General features: G+C 35.6%; 1 protein-coding gene across 17 annotated transcripts in view; it reads right to left on the bottom strand.

Annotated features, from left to right (window-relative positions):
• Window positions 1-4,167: 4,167 nt before the first annotated feature.
• Window positions 4,168-22,718, bottom strand: part of MFF (mitochondrial fission factor) — a 30,386-nt gene continuing 11,835 nt past the window's right edge. For 4 of the 17 annotated variants that reach the window (XM_025463272.3, XM_025463276.3, XM_025463277.3 and 1 more), the window contains 8 exons: window positions 22,001-22,089; window positions 19,357-19,431; window positions 18,395-18,472; window positions 14,517-14,675; window positions 11,178-11,210; window positions 9,574-9,633; window positions 6,679-6,763; window positions 4,168-4,987 (listed from right to left, as the gene is read on the bottom strand). In XM_025463272.3, coding sequence (XP_025319057.1) covers window positions 4,856-4,987; window positions 6,679-6,763; window positions 9,574-9,633; window positions 11,178-11,210; window positions 14,517-14,675; window positions 18,395-18,472; window positions 19,357-19,431; window positions 22,001-22,089 — 711 coding nt within the window. In that variant the 3' untranslated portion in view covers window positions 4,168-4,855. The remainder of the gene's footprint in view (window positions 4,988-6,678; window positions 6,764-9,573; window positions 9,634-11,177; window positions 11,211-14,516; window positions 14,676-18,394; window positions 18,473-19,356; window positions 19,432-22,000; window positions 22,090-22,718) is intronic. The other 13 variants (XM_025463275.3, XM_025463274.3, XM_025463278.3 and 10 more) reach the window with 13 other exon arrangements.

Below are 22,718 nucleotides of genomic sequence, written 5' to 3'. Positions count from 1 at the left end.
CTGCACCAGTTTGCACTGCCACCAACAGTGTAAGAGAGTTCCCTTCTCCTCATCTTGCCAACAACTGTTATTTCTTGAGTTGCTAATTTTAGCCATTCTGACCAGTGTAAGGTGGCATCTCATTGTGGTTTTGATTTGTATTTCCCTGACAATGAGCGATCTTGAGCATTTTTTCATGTGTCTGTTGGCCACTTGTATGTCGTCTTTGGAGAAACGTCTATGTCTTCTGTCTTAACTGAATTTTTTATTTTTTGGATGTTAGGTTTAGTAAGTTTTTTATAGATTCTGGATACTAGACTGTTAGCCAATGTCATTTGCAAATATCTTCTCCCATTCTGTTGGTTGCCATTTAGTTTTGTTGTTGGTTTCCTTTGCTGTGCAGAAATTTTTTATCCTGATGAAGTCCCAATAGTTCATTTTTGCCTTTGTTTCTCCTGCATCTGGAGATGTTGAGTAAGAAGTTGCTGTGGCTGAGGTCAAAGAGGTTGCTGCCTGTGTCCTCCTCTAGGGTTTTTGATGGATTCCTGCCTCACATTTAGGTCTTTTAACTGTTTTGAGTTTATTTTTGTGTATGCTGTAAGAAAGTAGTCCAGTTTAATTCTCTTGCATGTTGCTGCCCAATTTTCCCAAAATCATTTCTTAAAGAGACTTTTTTCCATTGGATATTCTTTCCTGCTTTGTCGAAGATGAGTTGACCATAGAGTTGAGGGTCCATTTCTGGTTTCTCTGTTCTGTTCCATTTATCTGTGTTTTTGTGCCAGTACCACACTGTCTTGATGATCACAGTTTTGTAATATATCTTTGAAGTCTGGAATTGTGATGCCTCCAGCTTTGGTTTTCTTTTTCAACATTACTGTGGCTGTTTGGTTCCATAAAATTTTAGGTTTGTTCTAGTGCTATGAAAAGTGCTGGTGTTATTTTGATAGGGATTGCATTGAATGTGTAGATTGCTTTGGGTAGTGTAGATATTTAATATTTTTCTTCCAATCATGAGTACATAATGTTCTTCCATTTTTTTGTGTCTTCCTCGATTTTTTTTCGTTTGTGTTCTCTAGTTTTCAGAGTACAGACTAGTATTCCATTGTACCTGTCTCTATATATACACATCTTCTTTGTCCATTCATCAGTCGATGGACAACTGGGGTCTTACCATATTTTGGCTATTGTGGACATTGCTACTATACACACTGGGGTCCAGGTGCTCCTTCAAATCACTATTTTGTATCCTTTGGATAAATACCTAGTAGTGCAATTGCTGGGTCATAAGGTAGCTCTATATTTAACTTTTTGAGGAACTTCTTTGTTGCTTCCGGTGCTTAGCAAGGTCTCTCCTCTGCCCAGTCCCCAGCCCCCACTCATCTACTCTCTGGCGAAGTCCTCTTCATCCTTCAGCACAACCATCAGGTTTTTCTGAGGGGCCTTCCCTAGCCACCTAATGAAGATTTCCCTTTACTCTCTCCTTTAGCATTCAGCCATTGATAGCACTCATCACAATGGGTAGTAATCATCACAATGGCAACAAGTACTTTTATTTGTGCTTGTTTCTTAAATTTCACTCTCCTTCCATAAGACCATAAGCTCCATGCATCCAGGCATGTTTCTTTTATTCACTCCCAGTATATTCGGTGCCAAGTACAGTGCCTGATACAAAGTAGGGCAATTATAAATACTGTGTTGAATGAATCAACGAATCTCGTCGTTTGTACTCAGATTTTAGTGAGAGTCAGTGCTTACTGAATGAATGCCACACTGCTAATAGTCATAAAATTAAAACGCGAATGAAACGAACATGATGGCTCACCGGACTTGACTGAACAATACAAGGGTTGGTGATGGTGCACACAATCTTCTCATCACCTTGGAAGTGGGTAAGATGACCCCAGTTTTCCACAGAGTCATGAAGAGACAGAGATCTATGCCTCTCATTTCAGAGGGCAGAAGAGAGGATGGTTGGTAGTAGGACAATCATCTGAAATGGCTGGGAAGTTATTTCTTTGCTATTGTAGTCTTGTGGAAACTATTGCCATGGATCAAATGCTGAAAGCCTATGGGCCACCTGTGGTTAAGTATCTTTTAGGGTAATGCCATCTCTGCTCTGGTACTTAACCTTACAAATGCATGTATGTACACATACACACAGTCCACATTTAGTCATTTATAAAGCTCACTGATCTTTTTTCACTTCCATCCCCATGTGCAATCGCATTTTGGAATCTTTACACTTTCATTTTTTTGCTGTATCCACCACCTGAAACCCTCTCCTGTCCTTACCCTTCAGCCTATATCTCACAATAAAATCATTTTTATAATCCTCTAATTCTTTAATAAACCTCCCCTCCCCCACCGCCATGAACCTGTCGGTTCCTAACGGTCAGGGCTTGTGGCCGACCTGCTATATAACCACTACAGAAAAGTCAGTGCAGTGCGCACACGAGTTTCTACTTACTGATACAACAACACATTGTTTAAGTAAACAGCAGTTATGGTAAATGACATCTTTCTCAGCTTGATTTCAGTGTCAAACATAATTAAGACACCAGAAAACAGACATTCATACAAGGAAGGAAGGAAAGCTCTCACAAATGTATTTTCATGAAATTATCCCTCAAACTGTAAATAACCTATGTTTCAGTATTTTCAGAAGTAGGAAAAAAAATATCTTTAAGTAGAATTCTGTACTAAGTTGTATGATACTGGCCTGTTATGTTGAGCACTGTATTCCTCTTTACTGGCCCTCACTGCAAACTCTTCTCCTGCCGTTCCCTGCCCCAGGAATCTTTTCTTCACTTTCTGCTTTTTGAAATCACACACATACACACACGTGTGTGTGTGTATATATATGTACACACATATATACATACATACACACACACACACACATATACATATATACACATGTATTTCAAGGTTCAGCCCAAATATCTACAAGTATTTCCTGACCATCCTGAGCAGGAATGAATTTGTTCCTCTCAAGTCCAAAACTACTTTGTTACTGTGATGAATAATTTACAGGCGAGGGAGGCTGGCATAACAGAGCTTGGCTTTGGATTGAGAGACTCAAGCTTTTCTATTTTTTAGGTCTGTGACAAGGCAAAGACATGTTTCTCTATTATCCCCTTTTGGGTGGTACGTTGATTTCCTGTCCACCTGTTCACCGAGGGAAAAGTCTTGAGGTCCCAGCTTCACAAAGGAATCTCCTGTCAGAGCTCCTGCCTTGCCTAAGACATGGGGCTGTATGCTCCCGCCCCCGTACAGCCACTGAGGGAGAAAGCTCTCCAGGGTTTGGTAAAAATTAACAGGGAGAAAGACAGCTTTTGTATTTGCTTATCTCCTAGAATGTCTGCTTTTATTTCATTTTTGGCCCTAGCAGAATCTTTTTCATGCCTGCCCAGAAGTAGTACTAATTTTATCCATCGTTTGTATCATCTTTGTGGATTCAACTGGAAGGATCACTCAGAAATTATCCTGATATATATATGTGTGTGTATATATATATATATCTCCTGTATATAGCTAGATTTAATATAATCATATCATTAGGCTGTTATAAAAGCCAGAAGATTTTCATGGGCAAAAAATAAATAATTGTCATCAAACTCCTCATAAACTCTAGGAAACAAAGAGAAGAATCCCTTCTCCAAGTACTTTATTTTGGAAGGCTAGGGGAGAAGCAAGAACAGAAACATTAAATCTACCTCTATCTGAGAAATTCTCAACTGTGTTTCTTGAAACTGACAGCTTAGGTAGAAAGATATCGAAGATGTGTGGCGAATACTATATCTAACTAAAATTCTGTTTCTGAATGTAAGAGTGGAATATTCTGAGAGCTAAAGGCTCCCAGGAATTGGTTCATGGGTGCACTTAAAGCTCATGAGATTTAGTATCCCTGCTAAATACTAAAATGCGAAAAGCACACACAATTCAAGTTTTCATCTGAACCACTTGATAGATACTAGGACTCAGAAAACCACCTGCAATGCTACCAGCGCCTCCTGCTGCCAGGATGGAGATTGGAAAGGAAACACAGCAGGTTCTTGCTACCAGCCAAGTCATTAATTGCGTTACCTCCTCCAGAGCCAGGAAGACTAGGGTCCATTAATGGTAATATGATATGGAATATAGCTCACAGCACAATATGAGGAAATAAAATTTTTCGACAGACAAACATTGCTTTAGTTGACAGTTTATTAAATACACTACATTTGTACCTTATTCTGTAGTTTTTTTAAATCATTCACACAGGGACTTAGTAAAAACGTACTTTATAGAAAACCATCTGCAAAACTAAAATAAAAATAAGAACGCACATTTTACACACATATTAGATAAACTGCTGGAAATCTTAGGAATTATTTTAATGAAGGTGATTGTAAAACATGAAGTGCCTCGACTTTATCAAATCTGACACCAGACCATGACTTCAGAAGTGTTAATGTTGAAACGTGGATGCAAAAGTGTCTATTAACAAAACTGTTCGATCTAACAGTGCTTGAGAAACAGGACAAAATAAAGTATTATTTTTCTTCTACAGATACTTTTCTAAATCCATTTGCTAAGCACTCTCCCTCCCATTCAGAGAATTAATTGTGCGGGCTGATGAGGCAATGAAAAAACAAACTAGAGCCTATTTACAAAACATGCAAAGGGAGAATTTTAAGTAGGTGTTTGTTACTGCAGAACTGCTTAAAAGTGACTACAGCTGAGTGAGAGTTATCCCCCCTCCTTTCTGGAAGAAATACATGTTCAGGGCATGGACTATAAAACGGCATACAATGCAAAGACAGAAACAAAGAAGTTTGCAAATTCTTTATATTTCCAGCTGTTGAGACAATATTTTTGAGAGCTGAGGTTACCTCTAGCGGCGAAACCAGAGCCAGCTATTAAGCAGCCAGAATGCTACAGTAATTGAATACATGACCATTTCTCTTTTAGCACGCTCTTTGTTCTCCTCTTCTAGAAGCTGTAGACGTCTATTTAGTTTGATTATCTAAGTGAAAAACAACAACAAAAGAGGAACTTTAATGCAAGGAACAATTAGGTTCTTATAAAGCAGTAGGATTTTTTCAGAAAAATTCTCATAAACATGGAAAGTTTCATTTGGGACAAAATAAACTACACGTAGAGAAAGTATTACCCATGACAGTTTAAATTCACTGAAATCATATTCTCCTTTTTCTTTCTCCAAATTTCTGAGTCAGAAAAAATGCATTTTCCTTCCTCGATTAAATGTGAGGTAAGGAAACTATTGCATACTGCATGCTATTCGGACAGAGAAGACCAAGTACACATTCAGGCAGGCCTAGCACAGCAGAAAGGACAAGGAGGGCTCCTGCTCCTTTCTATAAGCTTATTTGGTCCCATGGGATACAGGGTTCTTACACTAAACAATCCATTTTACTGCCAATGAAAAACATTGGCATTGATTTTGCATCATTAAAATATTTTTATCTGGGCTTATCTGAGAAGCATCAACACCAACTTTTGAATATTTCACTCTGAGAGTGGGTTACATTTTGTCTTGAAGCCAGGTGGCCTAGGAGTTCCTCACGGCTAGACTAGACAAAACGGACTGCAGGTTGCTGAGTATCCACCTTGGCAACGGAGCAAAGACAGCTGCAGAAGCAGTGGCTTCCAACGCCGCCAGGGTCACAAATGGGAATTCTGTAGAATCTTCTTAGGACTCCGTTTTCGTTACTGGTCTCAGAAACTCATAGTTTCCCAGCTGGCTTTCTACTATTTTTAAATTCTCACAGAATGTGTGTGACTTGTTTATAATGACTGTATCTTTGTCCTCTACTCATTTACCCTCTAAGCTAAGGATTGAATGGATGTTGTTAAAACTTGGAAGCTCTTAATACACTCTCAAAAAGGCAAGGTCGTTGGTGTACTGGTGAATTCAACGACAAATGCCAAAGAAACTCTTCTTCAAAGGCAAGGTGCAAATAAATATATGAAAATACCTAAGAACTTATAGCATCCATTTGTTTTAGTAAGTGTGACTCCATACACAAAAGTAATATTTCGGGCAGCCCACGTGGCTCAGTGGTTTAGCGCCACCTTCAGTCTAGGGCGTGATCCTGGAGACCCGGGATAGAGTCCCATGTCAGGCTCCCTGCATGGAGCCTGCTCTTCTGTCTGTGTCTTTGCCTCTCTCTCTGTGTCTCGAATGAATGAATGAATGAATGAATGAATGAATAAATAAATAAATAAATAAATAAATAAATAAATAAATAAATAAATAAATATTTTTAAAAAGTAGTATTTCCAGGGCACCTGGGTGGCTCAGTTGGTTAAGCACCTGCCTTCAGCTCAGGTCATGATCCCAAGTTCCCTGCTCAGCAGGGAGTCTGCTTCTCCCTCTGCCTCTTGGTTTCAGCTTAGGTCATGATCTTAGGATTGTGAGATCAAGCCCTATGTTAGGCTCAGAGAGCAATCTGCTAAAGTTTCTCTCTCCCCCTACCTTTCCCTGTGCTTGCTCATGCTCACTTGCTCTCTAAATAAAATAAATAAATCTTTTTTAAAAAAATGGAAGTCTATTATGGTGCATTAAACAGCTTGACAAAATATTTCAACTCATGGCTTCCACAGGAGAGAAAAATGATAGAACGTTACAAATTATCATTTAAAATACTGTCTGAATAGAATTTAGGATCACATCCTGTTTGTTACATTAAATACCTGTCGTCTTAATGAAGCTGCATCTACAACAGTCATGTCATCTGAAGTTCCTTCAATTGTTGTATCTATATGCGAAATGCCATGCCTAGCAGATAAGAAATAAAAATACAATTTAATATTAGAATAGAACTAAGTATCTGGCAAGTCATGTCACGTGTGGGGCAACGCTCAAAGAATTGTTCAAAAGGCTGATTATTTCACAATGTGAGTAACTAAAATATTTTACCATCTGAACTGGCACTAACAAAGGAAAGCAGAAGAAACAGCAAAAGTATTTTGAGCAATGATTTAAGAGCTGCCACTCTAGGATATAACAATGCATAACTTTTCTACACACTTAATGTGCGCATGTAGTTCCACAGGAGTCCCTGCTGAGACCCACTGGCAGGGAACACAAAGTAAACTAATTCTAGCTAAAAAAAAAAACAAGACAGACCTTTTTATTTCTCCCATTTCTTACTGCCTCTTCTCTTGCCACATCTACTCTTTCCTTATTTCTAATTACCTATCTTGACTGCGTCTCCCACAGAAGCAATGATAAAATCACTTGAGGACATCTTGTCACTACATTCAGATCCAGAACTGGCTCAATGATAATCACTAAGAGGCTGTGTATAAAATAATACTGGAAATCCACTAACAACAACTCCAGAGAAGGCACAGTCAAAACTACTTTTGCATTGACAGTTACTGCTGAAAGAGCACTGATTTTTAAGCGCATGATGAAAAACCTCTGAGAAACAAATACACACAAATGATGTTCTTCCCCTTTGCCTGGATTTCCACTTCTTAAGCTTATTTTAATTAACGGCTTAACTGAGATATAATTTACATGCCATATGATTCACCTCACATGTTTATATCCTCATTATTTTAATCCTGTATGGTTATTTCAGTACCATGGCATGGTAACTTTCCTGAATGAGCAGAATATAAATAAATTGAATTAAAAAGTAACTCTTTTGTGATCCACGGAGAGTTGACACATGGATCATATATTCTGATCTTTCAAGCAAGTCCCCATTACAAAATGCACATTACCACACAAAGGGGTATGAAGAGAATTATAGCTTTCATCCAGAGATGTTAAGGACAAGTCTATGCAGAAAATCCTTTTGTTTCATATGCTGTTGAAAATTTAATAAAATATGTAGAACAGAATTTCCTATTTCATAATCTTCCAATGTGTTCCCAGCCAGGGTCATCATTCTAAACACCAAGGATAGCAACTTGTGTTGCAGTTTCAAGGACTGACAGTGTGCGTGGACTCTAGATAATCTAGAACAATCTCTAAATGTTCCTTTTATGGCGAAATGAACTCGCTTTCTCATTTAACCGCCCCTTTCTTCACCATAAGAGTAAATATCCTCTAATACTGAGAACTGCATCAGTGAGGTAAATTAAGTGAGCAGATGCTGGGACTATGGGTTTATACATTTCTGAGTTACTTATTCGTTTACACACTAAGACAGAATTATTAAAAATTAGAGGAGAAAATAAGGGTTGAAGATTCCTTTTCTCTATACTTGATCTTCAAAATAAAACTTTTCTATTTCCCCAAGATTAAGATAGAGAGATAAAGCTGGGCGGGGTGGGGGTAGGACAGGAAGCAGTGGCTTCAAAGGTAAAAGGATCTCAGCCGAACAGAGAAGGAAGTGTAAGTGACAGGGATTGCTCAATTTAAGTCGTGAATTAAGTAAGGTGTTAAATATCTGTAAAGGAAATCTTTGTCTGCAAAGAAATCTAAGGATATGGCGATAGGCTTTACCTATAACTCAGTTTACAACAGAAAACATCATTACTTTAAGGTGTGTTTTAAACTAAAAGCTGTATTTATCAGAACTAAAAAAATATTAGAAATGCTAAGTCAGATCAAGGACTGAATGTTCTTTCACAGAAAGAGAAAAGGATCATAAACTTAAGTTCCAACTTTAGGGAACTATGCAAGGGTAAACTTATAATGGATTGAATTAATACTGTGAAAGAAACCAGTCGGCCAGGGTAAGGCGCCACTAAGGACACACGTTTCAATTCCTCTAACCTGAATTCAGTGTTAAGAAACTGATGTTTCCTTCTTTTCTTGCCTAAAAATCAATATGCCATAATCCTCTCATCATAGAAATAATGCAGTTTTAAATCTCCTGCAACAGATCGTACATTTCTGCTTAAGATAAAATCAGCTCTGAAAAAAAATGACAGTAATGGTATCTGTGAATACCAAACAATTTTCTTTTCCCCAGAAGAAGGAAAATGGGGATTTTGGCACCTTAGAACCTTAAGTATTCCTATGTGCCATTCTATCTGTCCTTGCCTGTGACGGGAAGAAATAATTACTCAGGCTGAGAAGCATGTCTGAAAGAGCTAAGGGTAAAAATAAAAGAGGGAAAAGCTTAAATCAACAGGTGACAAAAACCCTTCAAACTAAATTCCTTTTCTAAATGTTGAACTTTCTAGATTGTGAATCCTAATTTCCCCCAATTTAAGGCGATGCCTTACACACAGGTTTCTCTACACACAAGTGACACTACAATTAACAACTAAAAAGGAAATGGTAGACAGACCCCCGAGCAACAATTAAAATGATGCACATAAAAGATAGAAGATGACTTTTTGTGTTTCAGTGTGATTCTCTATGTCACTAAAACTATATTTAAATAAAATATCTCAGATGTTCTACGATACCGTAACTGTCACGCATTTTTCTTCAGATTGTAGTAGACAGATGTCATGACTGATCTAACTCACTGTTCTCAGAGAAAAAAGCAGGATGTACTCAGGAAAACTGCAGAAGTTCCCGCCATAATATAAAGGCACGGCTACTACATGCATTTTATCCTGCAAAATACAAATTCAGTCAACTATTTACCCTGGTAGTTACAAAGTCTCAAAATTTACCTGACGTTGTCATGATGAGGATTAGAAGTGGCGGCAGCAGACCCACCACGCAACACAGGTCTAAGGCAGGTTTTTGCGGAAGAAGGCACAAGACAGAATCAGGAAACAGAGAAGTAATAAAATAAAGGCAAAAACAAGACAAAAAAAAAGGTCAAATAGGATTATATTGTATGTTTCAATACAATATAATAGCTTTCAAATACTTTAAAAATCTTTGTTATCACATGGCCTCTATTTTGATTTTCATAAATTTAATGTTTCACCAGAGGCTAAAAAAACAAAAGGAATCTCTCTTGTGTGACAAGATAGCACAGACATAAAAAAATTTTCTTTGGTGCCTGTATTTTAATTTATGAAATTCAAGATAGAGGACAGCCCAGTTTAAAAAGTTTAATTTCTCTTTTCTAGCTGGAAAAAGAAAATCACCAGCAACTTTAGAAGCATGTCATCGACCGGTCAGTAGCACCTGCATAATCATGGTTGCTCATCTGATAACAACAGCTCTGTCTTGGAAACTGAACATTTCAAAGTAACTCCCATTTCCCCCAATTCCTTCCCACCCACCTCATTCATTTCATTCATGCCTGAGCTCTTAATGGAGCTGTGCCTCATTCAAACCTCAGCTCTCAAGAGCAAACTGCAAGCGTAGGTTCTGGAGCTGAGGTGATCAGAGGACAAGCTTTGGGGGATATGCTATGGCACATTATAGGACAATCAAATATATGAGTCTCCTCTTGAGACAACCAGGAGTGACATACAGGGCTACTGGGAACGAAGACTAACGTACACTGGAAAACTTTGTGGGGATTTTCATGTTTCAGTGCATACTTTGCTTCTAGAGGATAGTTCTCTAACTAGGTGGCAATAACCTTTTCAATTAACTTCATTTTTTTAACAATCAGAAAACAAAAGCTCTCTGTGGTTGCTGGTCAATTCCCCAAAAAGTAGTCAGCAATATTTACAAGAGAAAGGAGGCTTGGTGATAGAGTCCATATAAGGATTTTAAGAATTATTATGTTCTATTTTAAATGTCTCATTCTCTAAGTACTGATGAAATTTTGCCTGAACTTAAGTATTAAGGCAATACTTAATTATAGTAAACATTTAATACCAAACAAATTAGTTTTTTCTGTAAGTTGGTACAGCTGTAGAATTTTGGCTACAATACAAATCACTGTTTTGTCTAGTTTATTTATACAAGAAAATTTTAATGTTTAGCTTGTACATTTCCTAAAGGCATTATTGGTGCTTAAATTTCTGGAGCCCAGAGGATAAGAGATTCAGAGACTTTTGGGGGAGACATGTTAGACTTCTATCGTGATGGCTAAAGAACAGTGAGAAATCACATATGTTTGAAACAGGCTTTTAAATTGTCCCATCCTACTCATATACTTACTCTGTGGCATTAGGAAAATATACTTCACTACCATCTTACATTACACTAATACAAAAATGGTGAACTAAATGAAGCCCCTGCCGTGTGCTACCCAAAACTCTTACTAAAAAACTCATACTGGTATGTTCAAATGGATCTGCCATACTCAAAATATTCCACCACAGAGATTTCCCTTTTATAATGCAGAGCCAGAAAATAATACAGTTACCTTTCACAACGTATTTCATTTTGTCTTCTCACACTGGCAATTGACACATATAATATAAAAGTAAATTAGACAGGTATTTGGCAAAGTCAGAAACTTCAAGTACCACTTTCTACCATAAGTATGATTTAATACATTAAAAAATCTTTTTAAAATTTGATAATATGTTTGACAATAATGTTTTGTACTTAAAGCAGCAAAAGGGAAAGAGATTCAAGGGTTTCAAGCATTAACTTGTATATTGACATTTTTGAGTAAATAAGTGCTCTGACTTAATAAAGTATGTGCTTTTTCACTGAAAAAATGGACACTGTTATAGTAAATAAACAGTAATATATTTATATGCATACTTGCAAAAATATTAATTATTCATACAATGGTTTCATATTCTACTCACTCAAAGCCAATATAATCTGCTCAAGAAAAACTGTATAAAAATAATCAAGCCCCTTCTAAAAATAAAGCTTAAGCATGCTAAGCATGACTAATCTGTTGATATTTAAATAATGTTCTTACATGAGAATTAAGTTTCTTTTTTTAATGTTAATATTTTGCGTTGGAGAATAAGATATGGAGCTCCAGCAGATGTCAGGAGACATGGGCATATCCTGACCAGCCAAGGACTAAATCATAATAGCGTAACAGCATTTAAATTTTTGATACATCACAATTTTCCAAATGCACAGCACTGACCTGTGTAAATAAACTTTTCTAAGGTGTACCAAGGATTTAGCTTTGTCTCCGTATGGAGCTTGGTTTTAGATCAATAAGATCTCAGTAGATGAGAAAACAAAAATATAGTAATAAACCTTTCCACAGTGTTCCTTAAAGTGTCAACTAAAAATTGTTCTTCCGTGAAGCACTGTGAATCTGCAGTTTTTAATGATAATAAGGCAGGCAGGAAGATTTTTTCTTTCTTTCTTTCTGCCAGATAGTTCTAGCTTAATTTAACTGTACCCTAAAGTGAGGGCAGAAGACCTAAGATAGGATATTGCATTAGCATAAATGCCAAGAGTAATAAAAGAAAAGAAAAAATGTTGTACAGAGCAAGGAACATAAAAGCACTTAAAACTTTAGAAGTATTATTTTAATAATCATGCAAGTAGAACATTATCCAAATTTCACATTCCTAATTCTTATATCTGCAAAGTCATGCCAGACAGCTCTCTGATAGAAATAAAACTGATTTGGTACTTGCAATTCTGATTAAGTCTTGTTCAACATTTAGATAAAGCATTTAAATATAATCACAAAAAAAAAGGAACCCTTTCAATAATGAAAGCATCCAGTAAGACAAGTAACCCTCTAGGCTCCAAAGGTAACAATTAATGGTGTGTGTCCAAAAGCAAAGAAATATTAATACAATTACTTTATGAATTTTAAAAATCTCACTTAAGTGAACAAAAGATAATTCCTTTTCAGAAAATGAATTTTAAAGCTATCAATTCATGATAATTAAAAAATAAATAAATAAGACTTTATTTAGGGCTCAAAACAGTTTTTCATAATAAAAGAATACAGAGTAAATTTGACATTAGTAAGATTTCTGATTTTGTATTTTTGAACTTGAAGCAAAATCTCTTATGGAGAAGGACAGCTTTGTCAAGCTGCAATTATTTAATCCATGTACAATTTATAAGTATCTTTCTTATTCAGATATTTTCACTGTAATACCATTTGATATGACATAATTTGACCTAATAATCTGGTCTCTTCTAATGGGCCTAATTAAAAAGTGAAAGGGGACACCTGGTGAAGAATAAATTTATCTTAAGGAGGGAGGAGAAAATAGGCCTTTGGGAATACTAGTTTTTAAATGCAAGGTACTTTATATTCAATATATGTTGAAGCATCTGTCATAACACTATATAAGGAATTTGATGGAGGCCATTATTACCTGTATCTTAAATAAAAATGACGGTGGTAGGGAACAGTCTTCACAAGAACTAGAAAACTAGGCAATACTATTATTACCCCCCACCTCTTTTTTTATAGATGAAGAAAATGAGGCCTAGAGAAGCTAAGCAATTTGTCCAAGGCCATCATACAGCTAGCTATTGAGTGAGGTCATGACGAATCTGTCTGGCCCCTGAATCCATGTCTTCTGAACCATGTTGCTTCTTACAGGATGCAAATACTCTACGACAGTCGTCTAAATCCTTAGAGAGGGGCATGCATATGTATAAGTATACACACATGCATACATAGACATGAATACACAAATAGATAGATGTATATATAATTTTTCTGTGCTATGAGCTTTCTGTTTTAAGCTCTTTCTGGTGCAGCTTTAAGTTCTAGAGTCCAAATGGATATACCACTGCATTAAGCCTGGGAAGGTTAGAAACACCAGTCCATGGTATGGACAAGTACTCATGAAGTACAGTAAAACCTCTGAGGCTTATATGAGGATCAAAAGCACTCAACAAAAAAGTTTGTTCAGAGTGAGGCACAAGACATTTCAATTTCTAAGGTAAGAATCAAGGATTATTGGAAAGGCCAGCTTAATTTACTGGGAATTCTTCAAAAGTTAACAGTCTACTAAAATGACCAAGGAAATTCAAACACTGACTCACAGAGTCACTAGATAAAATGTTTGGAGTTGAAATGAGAATGCCCATACCTTTCCCACATTATGCCCAAATTTTATCTTTTAAAAATACTATGTAGTAAAGAAGCAAGGGCAAAAAATATCTGAAATAATGGCAAAAAAAGAATTTGTATGAGCAAGTCTAAGTGAATTACTATTGATTTTACGTGAGGATGTTCTAAAGTGAGAGAAGTTACCAATACTGAAAAATATCAGTATTATCAAAAAGATAACAGCACTTGGGGTTTTTAGTACAGGCCTAGAAATCCATACCTAAAGGGAAAGTAAAAAAACGTCCTTGGCAGCTTGACTGATACTGTCTTCTCATATTTGCTTCATTAACCCAACCATATTAGTATCATCAACGATTAAATCAAAAGACTTACTAAAGAAAATCAGTATGCTTCAGTCCAACATTCTACACTCAAACCAAAAGCATGCCTCCTCATATTCCAATGGAGTCAAGTACTTAGAACAGGTTAACAAAGCCTTGGAAAAAAAATCATTATTCGTCCTGTATATAGTTATTAATTGAATACTCTCCCTGACTGAAGAGAAGCTAACAGAATCTTGTGAAATGTGAATTTTGGACAATAATTTCAAATTAAAAGAAAGCAAAGCAAGTTGTTTTAAACCACTGCATCTTGGAAAGAGACAAAGGTGCAAACACAAAAGGAAGACACCACAGTCCACTAACAAGGAGCCAAAAAAATATGCATTACAGCTAGCAAGAATCACCGATGGCCAATCACCTGCGATTTTCATCCAGCACATCCAAGATCTGCTGGTAAGCCCTACGAGTGGAAGACTGGATAAGCGACAAAATGCCTCGAGCAGAGGAAAGATTAGCTCCATCTTCAGGTAACATTTGGGGAGGACAGACCCGAACCTGTTGTGGCGACGGTGTCACACTGTTTACATAAGCACAGCAAATGAAGAGAAAAACACTCAAGTCAGATTTTCATAAAACTTCAGCTGAGCAGTTTCCCCACTTAGTATTTTAAGAATTATTCTTAGTTTTCTTGTCCCTTTACCCACCCTTCACCCTCCCCTAAGAAAACAGTCAAACCAAACAAGTTAATAAACACATTAAGTCGTTTTAAAAAACCAACAACAATGCAACATCTGTGACTGTGTAGCCTCACACATCAAATTAAACAAACTGAATATGAAAAAGCAACTTTGGAGCAGGAAGAAGACTACAGCAAGCAGTGGGTTCAACCCCAAGCTTTGGAGAAGCAGCATTCCTTACTCCATGTATGTATTCCAATCCAGTAAATCAAACGTCTAATGACCAACACTGCACTGCGACTTAAGGGTGGTGGTGAGAAGGTTAAGACGGAGAGTTCTGGCTTATAGGTGTCAGAGTTCAAACGCATGAATCAAAATAACTCCATGAAAAATGCCATTTCAAATATTTCGCAAAGACAATAGCAAGCTGAGTTTATGATGCAGAAATTAAATAAAAAATGAATTAAAGCTTCAGAAAGCCATAACAAAAGCATGTTGGTAGATTATATTAAAGCATATGTTCTCTAGCTAAATGACTAAAACATAAAGCCACTCTTAATTCTGTGCAGAGAGTGAACAGAGGCAAGACAGTTCTTAAATTATCCAGATGAATGGTAAACAACCATATCTGGGCTTCTTGGGGACAGTAATCTTAATCATTCTTAATGCGTAAGCCAAGAGTCACAATTTCTTTGGCTCTACTGCCAATGCTTCGTAAAAGCTGAACACATTTGAATGAAGCAATTTTACAGTTCTAACAAACTTTTGAGCTTGGTGTATTTTCAGAGAGCAGTTTAATGTTAGGGCCTGATCAGTTAGTTGTGTGAGGTATTTAAGTGATACCAGGACTTGGCCACCTGGTTTGTTACATTAACAGGTTTTGTTGTAACAAAAGGACTATAACCCTGGGATGTGAGCAAAACACTTTTTTTCTCAGCATCAGGGCAAAATCCCTTAGACTAAACCTCATCCTTGTGTATTTCATCCAAAAGAATGAAAGTGGAGCAGACAGTGAACTGAAAAGAGAAAAATATTTTATTTTGACTTATGTAATCTTTTCTTACTTAAAATGCATTTTGTTTGGAAACCACAACATAAGGGGGATAATTTCTTAAAGGGCAGCTGACATCTAATATTATTATTCCCAGAGTCCCCAGAACATTAAAAACAAAATCCATAATTTTGTGAATAACTTTGAATGTCTTGATGATCCAAAGTGAGAAGTATTATAAATAAGAAAGCCATTTTTTCCAAAGACTATTTAGAAGAGAAAGACCTAAGCCATATTTGGCATATTGAGAAACTAGTTTATCAGGGCTGATTCACCAAGGAATCTGGTCTAATGCTACCAAGATAAATGCAGATTTTCAGTTAGGCTCATGGATGATAACCTGGATGTCTGTCCAGAGATTCTGGAATATATATAAGCCACCTTATCATGATACTTGGCCAAACCTATATTGAGCATCCAAGAGGAGAAAAAAAAAATCATTATTCTCTGGAATACAAACTCTAGGTACTAGCTTTGTCCTCAGCCTTCTCTTTAGGGAGTATAGGGAAAACTTGGAGTTCTTGCTCTTTGTGAGAAAGCAGAATGAATTCATGTTAGAAAAGTATCACCAGGGGGATCCCTGGGTGGCTCAGAGGTTTAGCGCCTGCCTTTGGCCCAGGGCGCGATCCTGAAGTCCCGGGATCGAGTCCCGCGTCAGGCTCCCTGCATGGAGCCTGCTTCTCCCTCTGCCTGTGTCTCTGCCTCTCTCTCTCTCTCTCTCTCTCTCTCTCTCTCTTTCTCTAGGTCTATCATGAATAAATAAATAAAATCTTAAAAAAAAAAAAAAGAAAAAAAAAGAAAAGTATCACCAGAAGCAGGAATGAGAAGGCCAGTTCTGCATCACTATAAACAAACAATCCAACTTAGACTCTCTTGATAGAGCTGCCAACAAACTTGGCTAAATATACTTAGGTTGTAAAAGCCTAGTACAATATTTTGATACGATTAAAATTTTTGTCTTTCCATTTTGGGGCTTACATTGAACACTTTGCATATCTTTCGACATCAGTAAATACATTAGCTACACACTAATATATTAAAGTCTGTAATAATCAATATTAGAATTCTAATCTTAGAGCAACAATGTCAGTAAACTAAACACAAATTCACGACAAAAGTTTCATGGATTTTGTCCACTAAAAATTACAAAAGGGTTATCACTTCATCTGAGAGAAATAATTTTGTCAGAAACAAGTAATAGGAACTAGTTATTTAAAGTTCTAAAAGTACGGGATGCCTGAGTGGCTCAGTGGATGAGCGTCTGACTTTGGCTCAGGGCATGATCCCAGAGCCCACATCGGGCTCCCTGCAGGGAGCCTTCTTCTCCCTCTGCCTATGTCTCTGCCTCTCTCTCTCTCTCTCTGTCTCTCATAGGTAAATAAATAAAATTTAAAAAAAAAAAAGTTCTAAAAGTACAAGTACTTCCTGTTTATACACAGGAAATTAGGTGGTCATTTATAAAGTAGTCAAGCATAAACTAATCTCAGAATAACTGCAAAGAATTCTTAGGAGGGAATGCACAGAAGGTTGAATGTGAAAACAGTCTATAAGATCTCTGCTGATTCTAAGACTCTAATGCATCATCGTATGAAAATTGGAATATGATAAATGAAAAAAATTACATGATCTTCAACTGTAACTTAAAAAATATTTATGTAGAAAGATAAAAGATAAAATTAAGTCTTTATCAATACTAGTAAAAATATTTATTCCATCAAAGACCAACATCAAGAGCATATTTGGATTTCTGGTTGTTTCTCAAAAGAAATTAAAATTCCAAAGATTAGTAAGAAATGTAACTTCAGTATTTATATGGTAATATGAGCACCAAAAACAGAATAGGAACTATTTTTAAACTGTCGACCATTTTGGGCAGTGTATGTACAGATTAAACGCCTTGATTTTTAATGTTATTTCCATCCACAGTTGAACCAAATGATTACACTGTAAGTGACCAAAATTACCCTAAATAGAAACAATAAATATTTCAGCAAATTTTTTCTTTTTTAAAGTTTCAAGTGGTCTTGCAAGCTTTTTTTTTTTTTTTTTTAAACACAAATAAACAAATTTAAGAACAAAAAATAGTAAGCCCATTTTAACAATCAGCCTGATGCTAGCTGGAATGTCCACCATGGGCATCAGCTATGGAGGGAAACAGTGCTTTTAGGATTTTCATCTCTGTCCAGTCATCCAGCCAACCAAGGTGTACTGACTTTCTTTTGACAAGTGAACTATTATGAAAAGCAAGAAAGTAAACATATTGCCAAGGCACTTGGATTATTTAAGCAAATGTTGTATTAGTAATTTAATAGAAATGTACTTTGATAATAAATATATCACAGTATATAAAACAGCAAAATCTCAACTTTTTCTTTTACAAAAGATTAGGAATTTTGAAGAAAGCACTAATGTTTACATATCATTTCATCAGTAATGGATTTATTTCATGCCTATATGAAATCTTACTGCACGAATGTTAAGTGAACAACACTAGCCAATGTCAGAACTAAAATTTAAATGAAAATTTGGCATAACTCGTTATTAAAAGAGCAGTCCAAAGTAAAGTACCTCTTTCCCCATGAGTTTTCCCAGGAACAATGTTTCTCAAACTGTGAGGGTATAATCTCTTTGGTGAGGCTCCAACCTCTTCCAAAAAACAGTAAAAGTGAAATTGTGAAAAGGGGGAGAAAAATTTAAAGGAAACACAAATTTTGCACCACTTCTCTTGAAATTTTAAAAAGAGAGAAAATTTAACTTGTTGCCACTGTCTAAGGCAATATTCCTGGTTCCCAGAAGCATAATAAAAGAACTAGAATAAGAGAAAAGCCGTCAGCTATCACAGTAACTTCTGTGGCTTAAGAACTGCATTGGCTGTTGAATTCCTATACTGCACACTAAAATATTCCCACGAGACGAAGGTCACTCCCCCATCGTCTGTCACATATACAGAAAGAGTGGGTTTAAATGATCTCAAAACATTCTTCTAAGCATTATTTTAATCTATGGAAAAAAAAAAAACTTTAAATGACAAATCACTCTTTGACCCCATTCTCCTTCTGTATAAAAACAGGGCAAGCAAAGACAGTGTACTAAAATAAAAGAAGAGAATGTAAAAGTCAAAAAAAAAATAAATAAATAAAATAAAATAAAATAAAAGAAGGACTGGGATCACCAAACCTGGTTAAGTTGAATCTACAGAGAACTAATATGCCAACCAAAGCAAAATAAAATAAGAAAATATGCTTGGGTTTTTTTTTGTGCAAATTATTCCATTTTACTTTCACCATTACACTCCAAATCATACATCATTTCCTTAATTGGCCCAGTTGTCTTTTTTTTTTTTTTTTATTCTCAACAAAGTGCATGATGACAACTTGAGAAGTCCTAAAAACCCAGGTACTGAAAAGCCAAACAGTAAGAGCACTAGGGTATCATATGATGATAATTACTTGGTGAAATATTAGTATAACAAAAGGCTGTAAAACTTAAACAACTCCTAGTTGTGAAAAGCAGAGCAGATAAAATCTTACGTGTACTCCGGTGCAGAAAACGATGCCTGGAACCTTGAAATTTTATTTCTTGGGGCAGAATCTGATCTGTGCCACCTTAAATAATAATTATGCTTCTTTTACATATTCAGCTTTTATAACAGAAAGAAAAAGCTAGATACAAGTCTACTGGTCAGAAGTCATTTTTGTGTCAATAGCTGGCAATGATCAATCCTACTATCTCTTGAAAATAATTAAGAAAACAAAGGCCAGTGTTCCTGCTCTTATGTCTATATGTACTTTTACTCCTAAAGCCAAGGAATAAAATGGAGGCAGGCAAGTGTTCATGCACAATGACACATAATTCTACATTACAAAGAAGAGACTAAAATAGGTAAAGACAGCAAAAGCTTAATAATTACTTTAGAAGTTAAATATAGTTATTTTATCTTCCTTACTACATTACCAACACTAAATATCTAATAATGTTCATTCTATAAGATTCCTAAAGTTAATACAGGTAGAGCCTTACAGATGAATCCAATTATACATTTTAAAATTAATAACGGTAGAGGAAGAAAAAGCAAGGTTATATTATTAACAAAAAGATGGTTAAGTATCTTACCATGACACAGTAAGATACATTAACTACCATAACAAAAAAGTATGATTAATGTAAGAACGGTAATATAAGAATTGTACTATGAAATGTATAGTTAAATACGCATTTTATTTTTACCACCTAAAATTAAAACATGAGATTTTCAGGTTTATTAAACATCTAGAAAGTGCCAGTAAGGCAACTTAAACAGAAAGAGAAACAAACATTAGTTAACTCTGTTAATCTTCTCTGTTATAAGGAGCTTAAGTTATTGGTAACTGCAAAATGCCTATGAACTAATCATCTACTCTAAATCCTACCTCCCTAGGCTGGTTTTCAAACCTAGTAAAGCTGTTTCCTTTCTCTCCAACTAAACTCAGCTATCAATAGTTACTTACTTTGTGAGAAAAAGAATAAGACTGATGCTATACTAAAATAGTCCTGTTTATCTCACTATTGTGAAATTTCAAATTTCAAAGAGACCTAAATATTAAGCAACACCTTCATTTAACAGAAAAGCTTATTAGAAACCTTTGCTGCCTTGAAAAATATTACAAACGGAAAATAGCAAAAATCCTTAGGTGTTTTATGCTTAATCACGCTTAATCACTTCTGATACTAAATATCAAGAAGCTACCTTAACCATCAACTGTGTAATCTTTTTACCGTTTGTATAACGTATCTGAAAATATCCTAGAAAAATGAATTTCATAGACCAGCTGACATCACTGCCAACAAGGTATCTTCAGGGAAACATAATTACCATAAAAATTTTCATTTTAATAGTTGAACTTTCCAAGTATTTCCTGAAGGAGGTATATATTCATTTTCACTAACTATCTTCCTATATACCCCTTCAGAATAACTGTAACTACTTTAGGAAACATTTCAAGATTTTCCAAGAAATCAGAGCAGTTACAGTCCTCCTCTGCATCTACCACAAGAGACAGCCTAATCCTATCAAAGCCCCACCTGCATCCCTATATTCTTCAGTCTGGTCCAAACTAGAACTTGATATGGTTTAACACCGATGGTACATTGTACTGTGTTCTACTTTATTTGTATATACATGTAAGTGTTTTGCTTTTATCTAGATTTTCAAACTCTGAGAGAGTTGTGGTTTCCAGAGAAGCTAACATGATGCTTGGCATCAAATATGGTTCATGATGTATGAGTTCACGAAGAGTGACCAAAAATGTAATGAGGAAGATATACTATTTTACATAAACAATCCAAATCATCTATTTAAAAAAGCCACAATCACCAATGGATCTGAGACTTAAAATTCTGAACAGATTTAAAAGGGACATTTTATCTGTAAAAACCCATTAGTTTAAAAAAAAAAAAAAAAACATTAGTTTTAATGAAACAACAAAAAACACCGGCCTGATCTAAAACTTCTTATAGTGGGGTAGCTCTAAGATCAGAGTATGATAATATACCCAAATTTAAAAGAAAAGTTTACACAAACAGCCCTTTAAACAACATACTTATATTTCTGGCAAATGAATGGATCTAATAATGACTCAGTAGGCAGAGAGCTAAACAATAATCCAAGAAAGTAAAACAATTCCACTCGCCTATGCTACATTGTTTACCATGGTTCATTAGAAGTGGAGCTGGAAGGGCTAGTTCACAATTTTATGACAAAATGAGTAACTTAAAAATAAAGACATTTGCTTAAAATGTTTTCCTTTTCTTTTTTCTGAAGGCTGCACAGGATTGAGCACTTATATTTATCAAACTCTCTTAAGTATACTTGATAAGTAATTCCCAACATAAGGAAATCATACTCCTAGAATCCTGTCATATACATACGAGAGGATAATGCTACTGGAAAGTTCTCACAACATATTTTAAGGCTATAAAAATAACTGCAAAAATGTAAAATTGATGTAAATGTAAAACAGATTTCAAACAAAAGCAAATTATTTACTTTTTTGTCTGGTTGTTAGGCACAAAACATGTACTTCTTTTTTTTAATATTTGGGAGTTAAAAAAAAGAATATAATTACTTAGAAAAAGATGGGAGAATATACGGAGAAAACTTATGAAGGAGATACATTGCTCAGTGGTTCTACTCACATGGAGTCAGCTCTGACCAGCTGTCCGTTTTGGCGAACAGCATTTTCACTCATAGAGCGCTCTCTTTTTAGCCTGCCAACTGCACGGATCTGTGAGGCACAAAGAAAGGGAGAGGAATAGAAAATATTCTTAGTAGCCTAGTAGCTACTTAGTATCAAAAAAACCTTAATCCAAGGCTATTCAGAAAATTTACAAAGAACATAACCAAGAATTGCTGCCAGGCATGAGTATTAAAGACAGGTTAAAAAAAACCCTACTTATTATGATGCACATAAATTTACAAAAGCTTCTTTACCTTGTTAAAAGAATTATTTCTGGTTTCTATTTAAATATCAATCTTACTTGGTACAATTATATTTTTATTTATTGAAATTTATATAATATACTTATATTAGCTAAGAACAATTTACAACATTTTTTTTAAAGGTATGTATATCATAGGGATGCATTTATATTATAAACTAATGTTCCAGGCTTCTGGGGTTAAAACAAATTCAGATTCGGTTGGATATTTGAAAACTAGACCAAAAAAGACTTGGTACTGGCTTAAAGGTTTTAGCATTCCAGAAATAGCCACAATCTCCCATCCCACATGCTCTTACAGAATGTGTCACTGACCTTCTCCATTAAAAGACAGGATTTATGTTTTCATCTTTTGAAATTGGGTGGGCTGGTGACTGCTGTAGAGATGATGCAATGTGACTTCTGAGACTAGGTC

The sequence above is a fragment of the Canis lupus genome, chromosome 25 (assembly GCF_003254725.2).
Source record: "Canis lupus dingo isolate Sandy chromosome 25, ASM325472v2, whole genome shotgun sequence".
Taxonomy (NCBI): domain Eukaryota; kingdom Metazoa; phylum Chordata; class Mammalia; order Carnivora; family Canidae; genus Canis; species Canis lupus.
This window is presented reverse-complemented; position numbering and strand designations above follow the sequence as displayed.